Source organism: Fusarium fujikuroi, chromosome FFUJ_chr08 (genome assembly GCF_900079805.1).
Source record: "Fusarium fujikuroi IMI 58289 draft genome, chromosome FFUJ_chr08".
NCBI classification, from domain to species: Eukaryota; Fungi; Ascomycota; class Sordariomycetes; order Hypocreales; family Nectriaceae; genus Fusarium; species Fusarium fujikuroi.
The window spans coordinates 3,067,175-3,078,709 of NC_036629.1; the positions used below are offsets into that span (position 1 = coordinate 3,067,175).

The 11,535-nt window shown below is 47.6% G+C and overlaps 4 protein-coding genes across 4 annotated transcripts; 3 read left to right on the forward strand and 1 right to left on the reverse strand.

The window, feature by feature from the left end:
* Positions 1–33: 33 nt before the first annotated feature.
* On the forward strand, positions 34–1,047 carry FFUJ_12881 (uncharacterized protein; the record flags this gene model as incomplete). Its single annotated transcript, XM_023582539.1, has 1 exon — positions 34–1,047. One exon carries the CDS (start codon positions 34–36, stop codon positions 1,045–1,047), a length of 1,014 nt encoding a protein of 337 aa, XP_023435061.1.
* A 434-nt stretch (positions 1,048–1,481) lies between these two features.
* FFUJ_12882 (uncharacterized protein) lies at positions 1,482–3,119 on the forward strand (the record flags this gene model as incomplete). Its single annotated transcript, XM_023582540.1, has 1 exon — positions 1,482–3,119. The coding sequence occupies one exon, from the start codon at positions 1,482–1,484 to the stop codon at positions 3,117–3,119; it is 1,638 nt and encodes a 545-aa protein (XP_023435062.1).
* Positions 3,120–8,220: 5,101 nt separating this feature from the next.
* Positions 8,221–8,559, forward strand: FFUJ_12883 (uncharacterized protein; the record flags this gene model as incomplete). Its single annotated transcript, XM_023582541.1, has 1 exon — positions 8,221–8,559. One exon carries the CDS (start codon positions 8,221–8,223, stop codon positions 8,557–8,559), a length of 339 nt encoding a protein of 112 aa, XP_023435063.1.
* A 1,082-nt stretch (positions 8,560–9,641) lies between these two features.
* FFUJ_12884 (uncharacterized protein) lies at positions 9,642–11,366 on the reverse strand (the record flags this gene model as incomplete). The annotated part of the gene is made up of 1 exon (XM_023582542.1): positions 9,642–11,366. The coding sequence occupies one exon, from the start codon at positions 11,364–11,366 to the stop codon at positions 9,642–9,644; it is 1,725 nt and encodes a 574-aa protein (XP_023435064.1).
* Positions 11,367–11,535: the final 169 nt, after the last annotated feature.

Consider the following 11,535-nt stretch of genomic DNA (forward strand, 5'->3'; position numbering starts at 1 on the left):
CTCCCTGGCTCTACGCTTCTAAAATATAATGAGATGGACATGATTTTAGATGCGAGAGTACAGCCGCCATGGAGCGTGCTCGAATTCACCTTTAGTGCCAAGGATACCGACACCGAGTTTGTAGTAATGTGCAACTACCGCCAGTTCATCATTCACGCCTCTGCAGACAGCTTATCCCAGTACCCGACCTTGAAAAATAAATATTTGTTCTTTTTGAAAGTTGCCGATAACTATGAGCTTGATGGGTACACACTCGAAGACTTTTACGACTGGATTATCGAGCCACTTTTGCCTGAACTCAGACAAGTTCCAGAGATGACTGCACCTTTGACGTTGCAACACTTTCTCTTCCCTGAGACGCGCAGATATGATATCCGAGGGGACGGAGATAAGCTAGTCGCTTATCAGTCTAAAGATAGCAACGAGGTGACATCCATATTCGGCATCCACCTGCCAGAAGAGATTTGCGCGCCTTGGGCTTGGTATGATCCGAAGGACGTTCATCTGCCAGAGAAGAGGAATACTCACGGGCCGCCATCTTACAGGCCTTCTAAAGTTCTTTTGAGAGGTGGAAAGGGCGCCTTTTTCAAGCCTATGAGGCACGGAGACGAGAGATCATTCATCAACGAGCTTGACAGATACAAGAGCATACGCGATGCGCACTTGACCGAGTCGCTTCGGATTTCGCGCCTCATTGGGCTGGTGCGAGATGAAACAGGGAGAGTATTTGGCTTGCTCTTGACCTATATCGACTGTGGCCACAAAACATTGTGCTGTGCAGCAGATCCGCGGACGGCGAGGGAGCTTAAGCAAACATGGGCCCAGCAGGTCAATGATACGCTCCAGCAACTTCATGCTGCTGGTATAATCTGGGGCGATGCAAAGTCCGATAATGTACTTATCGATCAAAAGAACAACGCATGGCTGATTGACTTTGGTGGAGGGTATACAGATGGCTGGGTGCCCAAGGAACTATCGGGAACTATGGAGGGTGACTTACAGGGCTTGAAGAAGATAAATGAGTTCTTACTTGATGGAAGTCTGTGAGTCGCAGATTGAAGTCCGCCGGCCCAGACTGCAGTCTTTGTGACAATGGAAAGGGATTCATTGCAGCCGATGAATAACAAATGTTATTCAAAAGATCGGAGACGGAAAGACTAGAAAAGCCGACCCAACAAGACATTTGGCTACTCACCTCATCCTGTTACCTTGTTTTTCCAGACAAATCACTCTTTGGGCTCCGTTGGATGAGCTCGAAGTCGGAAGGTCATGTTTCGCGAATGCGGGGTTGAAGGCTCCAACAATTGGTCGGGCGACTTGTCAGCACTAACCACAATGCAACTCTGACAATCCCGCCATTGATAACTGCTGCCTTGATGAACATCCGCAAGCTCCGAATTTCTTGGTGATGATATAAAGACGCCATATTCATCTTAAAAAAGTCAAGGTGAGCGCATAAGCTTGACTCAAATCACGACACAATGCCGCCCGTTGAGCGCGGCTGGATCACCTTCTTCGTCGACCGCGTCTTCGGATGGTGGTCCGGTCTCCCCCGAGAAACCAGCAGCTACACGACCGAATTCATCCAAATCCCAATCAACGATGTAAAGCTCGCTGCAAATATCTATCAACCAACCACTCCCCCTCTCGGCACAATTCTCATCCGCACATCCTACGGTATCGCACCGCTCATGGCTCTTTCAAACGCACGTATGTTCGCTTCACGAGGATATCAAGTCCTCCTCGCCGCCTGTAGAGGCACAGATCCCTCCGACGGTCAGGAAATCGTCCCCGCGGTTCATGAAGCACAGGATGGTCTTGCGACTGTGGCTTGGATGCGTGAACAGCCTTGGTACACTGGTTCTTTCGCCACGTACGGAGGATCGTACCTTGGGCATACGCAATGGGCTATTCTGACGGACCCACCGCCGGATATGAAAGCTGCTGTTATTAGTACTGGCCCAGTGGACTTTGGTGCTTTTACTTGGGGCACCGGGGCGATGGAAACTCATATGATTGCCTGGGCGGCTTTGATGACTGCTCCGAAGCGGGGTATCACTCCTGGCTTGCCGTACATCAGAAAATTACCTCAAATACTACAGCCGGTGTATGACTCTCTGCCTTTGATGGACGGTGTAAAGGACCATTTGCAGAATAAGGAGCCACCTTGGCTGGAAGAATTGATCAGCCAAAGTGATACATCGACTCCGTTTTGGTCGAGGGCTAATCAGAGTGTTGCACTGCAAAAGGTTAAGATTCCCGTCTTGCAGTCTACAGGATGGAACGATAGCGTTTTGCCGATGGTCATGGACCAGCATCGTGCTCTCGTGGAACAAGGAGCACCGACTTTCCTAACCGTCGGCCCATGGTCACACCTTGGTTCACAACAAGGTCCAACATTGATTGAGGGCTTAAAGTTCTTTGATCACTATCTCGCTGGTCGCGACACGGCTCCTAGAACATCATCTTGTCGAGTTTTCGTTACAGGGTTGAATGAATGGCGAGATTTGGCCAGCTGGCCTCCGCTTGCTTCGTCCATACAAAGCTTCTGCCTATCGCCCAAAACCCTGAGCAAGGAACAGCCTGAGCTTGCATCGGTCTCAACCTTTACATTCAACCCCAATAACGCAACTCCTCCTATCGGCATGCCTCGACCTTTCGACGATGTGCAGCCCGCAAACTACAATGATACCGAGCTCGCGAAAAGCTCCGATGTTGCGGTATTCGATACCGCAACTCTCGAGACAGATTTAGAAGTCTGCGGCAAGCCTACCATCGAGCTTCATCATACCACCGATAATCCACACGCGGATATTCTAGTTCGCCTCAGCGAAGTGAATAGCAGGGGAAATTCTACACGTATAAGTGATGTTTATAAGCGCCTAGATCCTGCGAGAGGTCCTGAGCCGCTGAACCTTGCGTTGGTGGACTGCGCGCATGTTTTCCGCAAGGGGAACAAACTCCGTGTGATCATCGCTGGTGGTGCACATCCAGCTTACTTGCGCAATCTGGGAACGGGGGAGAATCAGGCATATGGGGCGAGGACTGAACCGGCTATTCATACGATTCATCATTCTAAGGACACTGTGTCGAGACTGACTTTGCCTGTCAGGGGTTGAAACTACCCCTGGATTTGGTCCGGCTAGTTGCGTCCGTTATGACGGTGAAGCCGCAGGTGAGGAGCAGGTCTAGCAGGGTACCTCTTCCCAAACGGGCAGCAGCTAATTATGATACTAGATCATAGTATATTTCTGTAATTGTACGATTTAAACCATCACCATACTCTCCACAATACAAACCTTTACCGTTGGGAGGAGTCAGTTGCACGCTGCCGGATGAATGTTGCCTGTTTGTGTTTATCTCAAATGTCCTTATTGGTATTTGATGAGCGTGTCCATTATTCAAACTTCTGAGAGATTATATCTTGTCATAATAAAGGAAGCAATGGCCATTGGCTTGAGGTCGTAGTCATAAGCACCAGTAAAAACACCAAGAAGCCATTCATTACCTACCACAAATCGCCGCCAGAATCAATCGAGTCGATTAATAACATTCTGCACGACTACACATTTCATAGATGTGGAGCATGGTTGCCACGACTTCTCCTTCCAACCGTAAGAACCAGGAGACAAGTCTCAGTGCAAGTATCGCATCTTGATCTTATCATCAGACCCTGAAGTTTCACCCCACGGCGACTGGCAGCATGTTCATTGCAATGGCGCCTGAAAATTGAGAACTTCACATCAAATACTCATATTTAGGCTTCTTTTCTGTTATCAGTGGGATATATGGATCTGATGCCGTGATAGTTGGAGATATCTGTTGCGGGGAAACTTTAGTGGTGAGTCAAACAGGGATCCCAGTACGAGAACGTCGCTAGCAAAAACAAGAGTGGAATAGTCCACCAACTGCCGAGAATATGCGATCTTGCGCGGACCTTGCGGAGGTATCGACGATAAACGGTATCTTCTTGATGTTAGAAGTAAGTAGGATTCACCCCGTAGCCAACATGTTAGCTTGTACCTTCAGGCCATTAGTTTCATCCCTATCGCTACATCACCAGGCTTTGTGCCAAGCTAGACTCCGCTTCTGTCATTGTGTGCCGGGACTTGGCTGGAATTTTGAACACCAAGGGAAGTCGTAGGACTGTATGTTTCAATGAACATGATGCCAGCAATAGCAAGCGAGATCAAAGCGCCGACCTTTTTCAGGACACACCATTTATTTACAAAGAGCATATTTGTCACTTTTAGCAGCATATAGTTTACTTTTTTGGTTTTAAATTTTTTTCGTATTTTGTTGTTTTCTAGGTTAAGATATGTTTCTTCCGCTTCCAATACCTCTTTTTTTTGATGTTCTTTTTTTATCAGGTTTTATATTTTTCGTCTTTTTTTGGTGTGTTCGATTTTTCGTATCCACTTGTCACTCGTCGTTCATTCCTGTATGTTATCAGGTCTTTTCCGATGGCGCACCGAGCTTCTGATGCTTCTCTTTTTGGGTTCTTTTTTTTGGTGTTTTCATTTTATCGTAGCCGCTTGTTCATGCCTGCATTTGTGTCAGGTCTTCTCTGAAGGCGCACCAATGTCTGATGCCTCTCGCGTTGATTGCTTTTTTTTGTCGGGGTTTTGTAGTTTTTATCTATTTTTGTGATTTATTCGTTTTCTTGCATCAACTCGTCCTTCGTGCATGCATTCCTATCGGATCTTTGAAAGGCTCAGCAGAGTTGCCACCCCTGTTCAATTGAACGGCGGATTCGGGATGGGATAAGGAATGCCGTTTTCATGGGCGTGGCGGTACACCTCGTACTCGTACTTACAATCACGGCATTCGGCCCAATGGGCATAGTTCGTTCTGTGGCTGGTGGTAAGAGTAGTATGCCATGGCATTCGGTTCTGTCGTCGTTGATCACACTTGAGGTCCCGTTCATTCACCTTGACAACCGCACCGCAGCGGCGGCAGTAGGTGGTGGTCACAAGGTGGTAGCACATGATTGCGGATGGTTGGTAAGAGGTGGGGAGGTATGGTTGTGATAGAAGTAAGATGAGTGTTGATAGGAGAGTGGTAGTTGGGGTATGAAGTGAGTTGTTGATAGAAGAGTTGAGTGTTGGGTCGATGAGAAGGAAAGAAGAGAGAGAAGAAATCTGGAAGCGCGGAATCGAATAAAAGGGAGGCCTTACGAGCTGCCACTGTCAACCGAAGATGGGTATACCACTGGCAGAGGAGACAGTGACTGCGATTGTGACAAGATCAACAGACGCTACCACCGCCAGACAGTTGTGGTGGGCATAGGAAAGAACAAATGTTGACGTGAGCATTGGTAAGATGGCAGCACCGACCAACACTGCGTGTACACAGGCAACCCGTGACAGCTGGGCTTGGCCTTGGTTGTTGATGGTGGTAATGGTAGCTATTATCAAGCTTATAAATACGAATCTTGGACAGCCAATGAACAGACTTTCATAGAATGTTTCACAACTCTTCCCAAGTATCATGAATGTAGCGAAAAAGGGGTCCACGATCAACGGCCACGTCAGTGTCTGTATGATGACACCTGAAATTAACTACTGTAAGGCTCATTCGAAACTCTCTTCTACGCTCTGGTGAGTAGTTTTCCCAATATCTTGATGCAAAATCCAACAACTTCACCTTGAACAATAGAGTTGATCCCAAGATATTGGTTCGAGGAGTATTAGTGAACACGATACAATATCAAAGGCTGTAGGTAAGTGAAACAACCAGCACATCCATACTTTGGTCACACATGAAAGGTCATGTGCCGAGACTCGAGGTTCGTCAAAAGCTAATGGCCAGTCCGCAGTGATTCGCTTCTTTGATCCACCGTGCTTCATGCGCACCACCTCCCCCGTCAGTCTCTCCGTCACTGAACCCCCCAATTTCCCGCCACTTGTCGTTATCAACAGCAAGGGTAGTCTCTTTGCAAGTGAATTTCCCCGTGTCGCTTCACTTAAATGATGAGAATCTTGTGACTGAACAACAAGTGAGCCACCGCTCTGCGTATCACATCCGAGCGAGAAAACGCCTATATAAAGCTCCTCCGCTCCAGTAATCTTCCTCTCCTAACACAAGCCCGACCACCATCTTACACACTCAAGCTTCGACCACATCAAACAAAGAAAAGTTTCAACAACAACATTTTACAACATGTCTCAACCTCAACCTAAGCCCCGTCCCAAGCCGAGACCACGACCTCCACTGACTCCAGATCGTTCTGAGTCCCAGCCACAGTCTCAGCCGCGACCAACGCCTAAGCCAAGACCCCGACCTTTACCTTTGCCCAAGCCACAAGGCAATTGAGTGGCCATGGGGAAGGCAGCCTGCGATCCTCACCGGATGATGGTGAGAGATGCAGTACATCTAGGGGGATAAAAACGGCTTGGTTACCCTGGGAATATCCATAATTAGGAATTAACAATTCACCTCAATTAAAAACTCGAGTTTCTTGAGTGTATGAAGAAGTTTCGAACAATCCACGGAAGAGAGTCACCCAAGTGAAGAGAGCTATGAGCCTTGGAATTAGTGAAGTGCAATGGCGACAAATGCGGAGCTCCCCGTTACCTGGAAGGGTCACCATGGTTTCGTCGTGCAAGTAATACAGTCTCAACATGAGTTCGCTTAGCTGACAAGCCGTGGAAGGTTTAGGCTGAGTGTCCATGTTTTCAGAAGTCCTTGCCCATATGATTGTAAGTATTCCGTCTCGGTGTGCACTGTACTAAAGAGAGACTTACTGCCAGAAGTAGGAGGACCAGATATAACGGTGGTTGGCGAGAAGTTCACTGCGGTTTTGTCACGGACTTTGAGTGCAAACTCGTTGTTGTTGCAGATATAAAGGGGTTAAGAAACTTCGCAGGAAATATAGCGATTTATATTCCAGAAGTCCCATATTCACTTTTCCTCATTCAATTAGCATGTTGCTACCTATGGCCATTCAATTGAACAAAGAATACGACGTGTCAATCGACCGCCAAGGGAAGACAGGCATATATGCGGCAATCAGGACTATTTCTTTGTTAAGACATCTGGCCACGCATTGAGAGGCCGTGAATGCGCTTCCACATTTCTGTTGACTTTCCTTCGGTAGCGAGGATATTTAGAGTCGATTCTGCAAAGAATAATACTGGACTTATTCAATGCATTAATCCGTGGCCGACTCTACTAAGTAGGCCGTTATGAACTCCAATTTTGTGAAGGTCATGTCCGCCTTTTCCTCTTCACCATGCGAATTACTCCCAATTATTGACTATCATTTACGCGACTTTGTCTGTAAAATATATCTTCAAAAGCTTCCCCAGGGGATAATACTCCAGATTATTTCTCTGATGTCAGGCCATAATCTTATGGTACTATCTCGGGTTCCAAATACTTGAATCACTTTGTTCGGCCTCCTTTGCAGGCCGCAGTCAATCCATAGTCATGACCCCGAGCGTCTCTATCTCCGCGACAAGCCCAAAACCGGGTACTTAGCCACAACTTTAGTATTTGCATAGAGACCGAGACAAGGAACATCGAAGACCAAGAGCCTGTTGACGATGTTTGAGCCATCTTTGCGGGCCTTGTCTAGAAAGGACATACATGAATTCAAAGCAGTTACATCGCGAGCTGGGTCATTGAGCCTTGGCCCGAGAAGAAATCTTTGGCTGCAGCACTGGTATTTGTTGAAACTTAAACAATCTCACACGCCTCGAATTACACGGTAGCCATGAATTTCTTGGCTAGAACTGCCTCTCCCAGGAGGGCGAATCAGCCCTGATCTTCCCTGCGCTGATCCCTCAAGCCTTCGCCATGTTAAACTCTGGGGATACCTACCCCATTTCCTTGCGGCGTGGGTTCTCAAGAAGGGGGTCAATCTCGAATGCCTTGAGCTTGGGATGCTTGACGGCAGGGTCGATATCGAAGATCCTGCATCAGGCCATCGCCACTGTGGAGAGCCATGGACCCCGTATCACTTTTTATCCAGCTCATATGATGTGCGTGCGTGGTCAACAATGGCCACCGATTCCCCGACCTTTGCGCCGCTTTCTCCCCTCAAAGGTTCAAGAGGACCAGGCCCTCGACTTTAGACTTCCGCAGCTGAAGCATTTGTATCTCTGCCTGCCTTCTGGAGTTGATGATGCTATCGCTGAGGATATACTGCACTACTGACCCATACGCACCGAGCGAGTAGCCCACGAGACATTGCAGGACATACTCTTCGCTTCCAGAATGGTGCTCAAAACATTAGTCTTGGAACAAAGAATCGGTGTCATACGTGGTCTGCCGATAAGTCGTCCAGAGCTACTGAAACAGCCTGAACCAAGCGGTATTGGTAGTAAGAAGCTTTTGCAGATGATTGAGACGCTGGCTACTCAGGACTCTGACGTTTCGGCCTTGAAGCGTGTAGAACTGCGACGAATGTTTGTCAATGCTAATGAAAGTGGCCACCCTGCCATTAGCTCACCATTCGGCGAGTTTATGCTGTTGATGTGGGAGAATGGGATTAAACGCATGACCAGACGTGGCTGTATCTGTTGGTTTGACGGTGATTACGGTGGTGCAGATTAGGATGCATGGAAGGCGAACTGAGAGAGTGAGTGGAAGATAAGAGCGGAGAAAATAGAAGAGGCAGTTACAGGACTAGATAGTGAAGAGCTATTAGCTACCATCTACCTACTGTTCATGATCAACGGCAACTAGTCCGACCATGTTATGTTGGAGCCTCATCGTACCTGGCTATGGCTTTGATCAGCTCACAATGCGGATGCGATTGCTTACAGGTTCTCATAACGCATTACGCATACGGGGCGGGTCAAAAGGAGACTTTCTGAAGACCGTTGTGGTGGTGGCCACGCCGAGCGATTCGATCCTGGATGGCGTACATAAGACTCCAGCAACAGTTGCTGAGAGTGGATGAAGCTCTGGACGTTCAAATGGTGGTGGCTGATCGACCCTATCACAAGGCCAACACCATCATGTAATATCACAGCCAAGTCGCCTGCAGCTATTAAATACAGAATGGCTCAGGATGCCAGAGTCACAATATGAAGCTTAAACGGCTATCTAAGTAAACTGTGTAATGGTAATTCATCTCACCTTCCTATGGCGGCGGTGAGTATTGGTGACATATATATTGTATTATTTGAGGGGTACTCTGGTCCTGTCCAAGGCGTTATATACTCTGGCCTTCCAGTTGATAAGGGATCATGGAGAAGACAGTCGCTTATGAAGGTGACGAAAGCGCCAACCAACCGACCTGGTAAATATTGAGTTGGCTACTGAGGTGGCGATGTTCATCATAGACAATCCGTTGCCATCATACTGTAGAACCCTGCGAGGACGATATAAAGGCGGGAATCTTGTGAGTAACTGTATATATGTAAACGACAAACACCATCCGCCGGGCTTAATTTACAGCTTACAAAGATTGTGCTACTACTGCAGACTTTGGCTCGATACCGATGAACTGTCATGTCATGATTCATATAGGGATCGATGTTCACGATTCCAAATATCAACTAAGTACGGATATGAGCACTTGGCATGAAACAGGCAGCTAGGCGTAGTTCAAATGGAAACAGAGGTTGTGTAATGGCTTCCAACATAGCTTTCAGTATCTAAGAGGACAAATGCTGAGCTATAGGGTCTAATTATTCTCGTAAGCCCCTGTGAGTAAGGGCCTTCGTTTCTCCTTCTGGTATGTCGGAGCGTGGTTTTATCTCAAAAAACTCGCGCTGGATCTGCGTCCAATCTACCTTACCATTCGAGACATAAAGTTTGTCCCAGTCCAGATCATCGTCATCATTAATGTCAAAGTCTCGCCCGACATCTCTAACTGAATTCCGACCCTTAATGTTGTTGTTATCATCCCCTGCGATTTTGCGATAGTTCCAAGGCTGGTCTAGCGTAAAGTTGCATTGAATGATCGAACCTCTGCCTTGGACAGCGGCTGTTTCGGTAGTTGAAGTGCAGGTTTGGAAGGGGTAAGCCTTGTTTTCTGGTGCTGCAAGGACTCCCTGGGCCACGCAGTCGGTATATGCAGTTATCCAGGCGATTTGAATTTCCATGAGATATCGGAAAGTTTCCGTCGAATGGTTTAACTCAGGTTCTCCATCGAAGATAAAAGAGTATGAATTAGGTGGTAATCCTTCTCTCAATGATTCCAGGGTATGCAGAATAAAACGGCAAATCTCTCGGCTAGGATATTCATGATATACCTGATGTGGACCTAGTTCGTCCTCAGAACGTTCAATGACGGACTCGCTATGAGCGGGATAGATCCTCAACGATGGGTTGTCGCTCCTAAGAATAATATTTCGCCACAAGTTGACCCGATGCTCCATAGATAGCTTAGGATTTTCCTTTGTGAAAGGTATTAAGCCAATTATATGGCACTCAGGGTTTCCAACGGCCATTCTATCCTCATTGAGAATTAACTTGGTGATGAGAAGGCGTTGGATCTGTGACATGCTCTTCAGGAAGCGAATAGCCAAGGCTGCAGCAGAAAAGAAATGCTTGCGCTGGTAACAGTACCTTGTACCAGTGTAGCCCTCTTTGAGGTATTCGCTGTAACGCCACAGGTCCAATTGATCCCATGTTTCCTCCAATTGAAGCTCTTTCACCATATCCGTGATTTCGCGCATAGAAGGTATTGCCCAGAAGTCGAAGCCAAGTCTGAAAAAGTCTGATGTTGGGCTTGATTTGGACTTGGCCCAACCTGGAAGAACATCATCAATTCCCTCCCTGAACTTCTCAGGATTTCGGTTTGCAATCTGTTGTAGCAGGTAGGTATATGCGCGATTGCTTGATATGTTGTTGTCGTGGTCCGATGGTCTTGTGAGGTCACCTCCATCGTCCTTATATCCACAGCCAGCCTTGAAGTCCTCCATCATAAAGTTTGCACGTAAATCCGCATTGTATTCTGGATGGCGGGTCTCCAGATCAATCGTGTCGGAAATGCTCTTTGCCATGACCGACATGTACCTAGAGTCGTGCTGGATGGGTGTCTCGTACATCTCGGGGGTCAAGCAATGCCTGAGGCGATCCAGCATGGCACATAGAAGACGGAAGTGGTAGGTTGTAATAAAGTCCAGCATAGCCGCCTTCTTTCTCCAGTCTCGTCTGTAGGCTGTTGAGAAAGTGATGGTATTGAGTGTGAAAGGATAATCGTGAGTCTCGTGCGCAATCTTGCGGCAGACTTGTCGTAGTGATAGGTCAATTTTACAGCGATTGGCCTGCACTAATTTGTCGGTTACGGCGTCGTAGATGTATCCCCCTTCGATGGTGAAGTATTCCCAGTAGATTTGCTCGCGCGTTTCCAAGGGGAGGCCTAGGAAGCTAGCCCTTGGCGCGTCTGAGAGGGTTTTGAGAGACATGATGATGGTTCTCTGCCTCGTGTTGCAGCGTTAGGTGCGAGGATTGAAGAAGGAATATAGGACAGAGATGTGCTTGGGGAGAGGTAGAGGGGTAATTTATAAGCGGCTTGTCACGAAAATGGCGTGACTCACACAGCGATATCGGTGTGCGCCCGAAAGCTTAACCGTC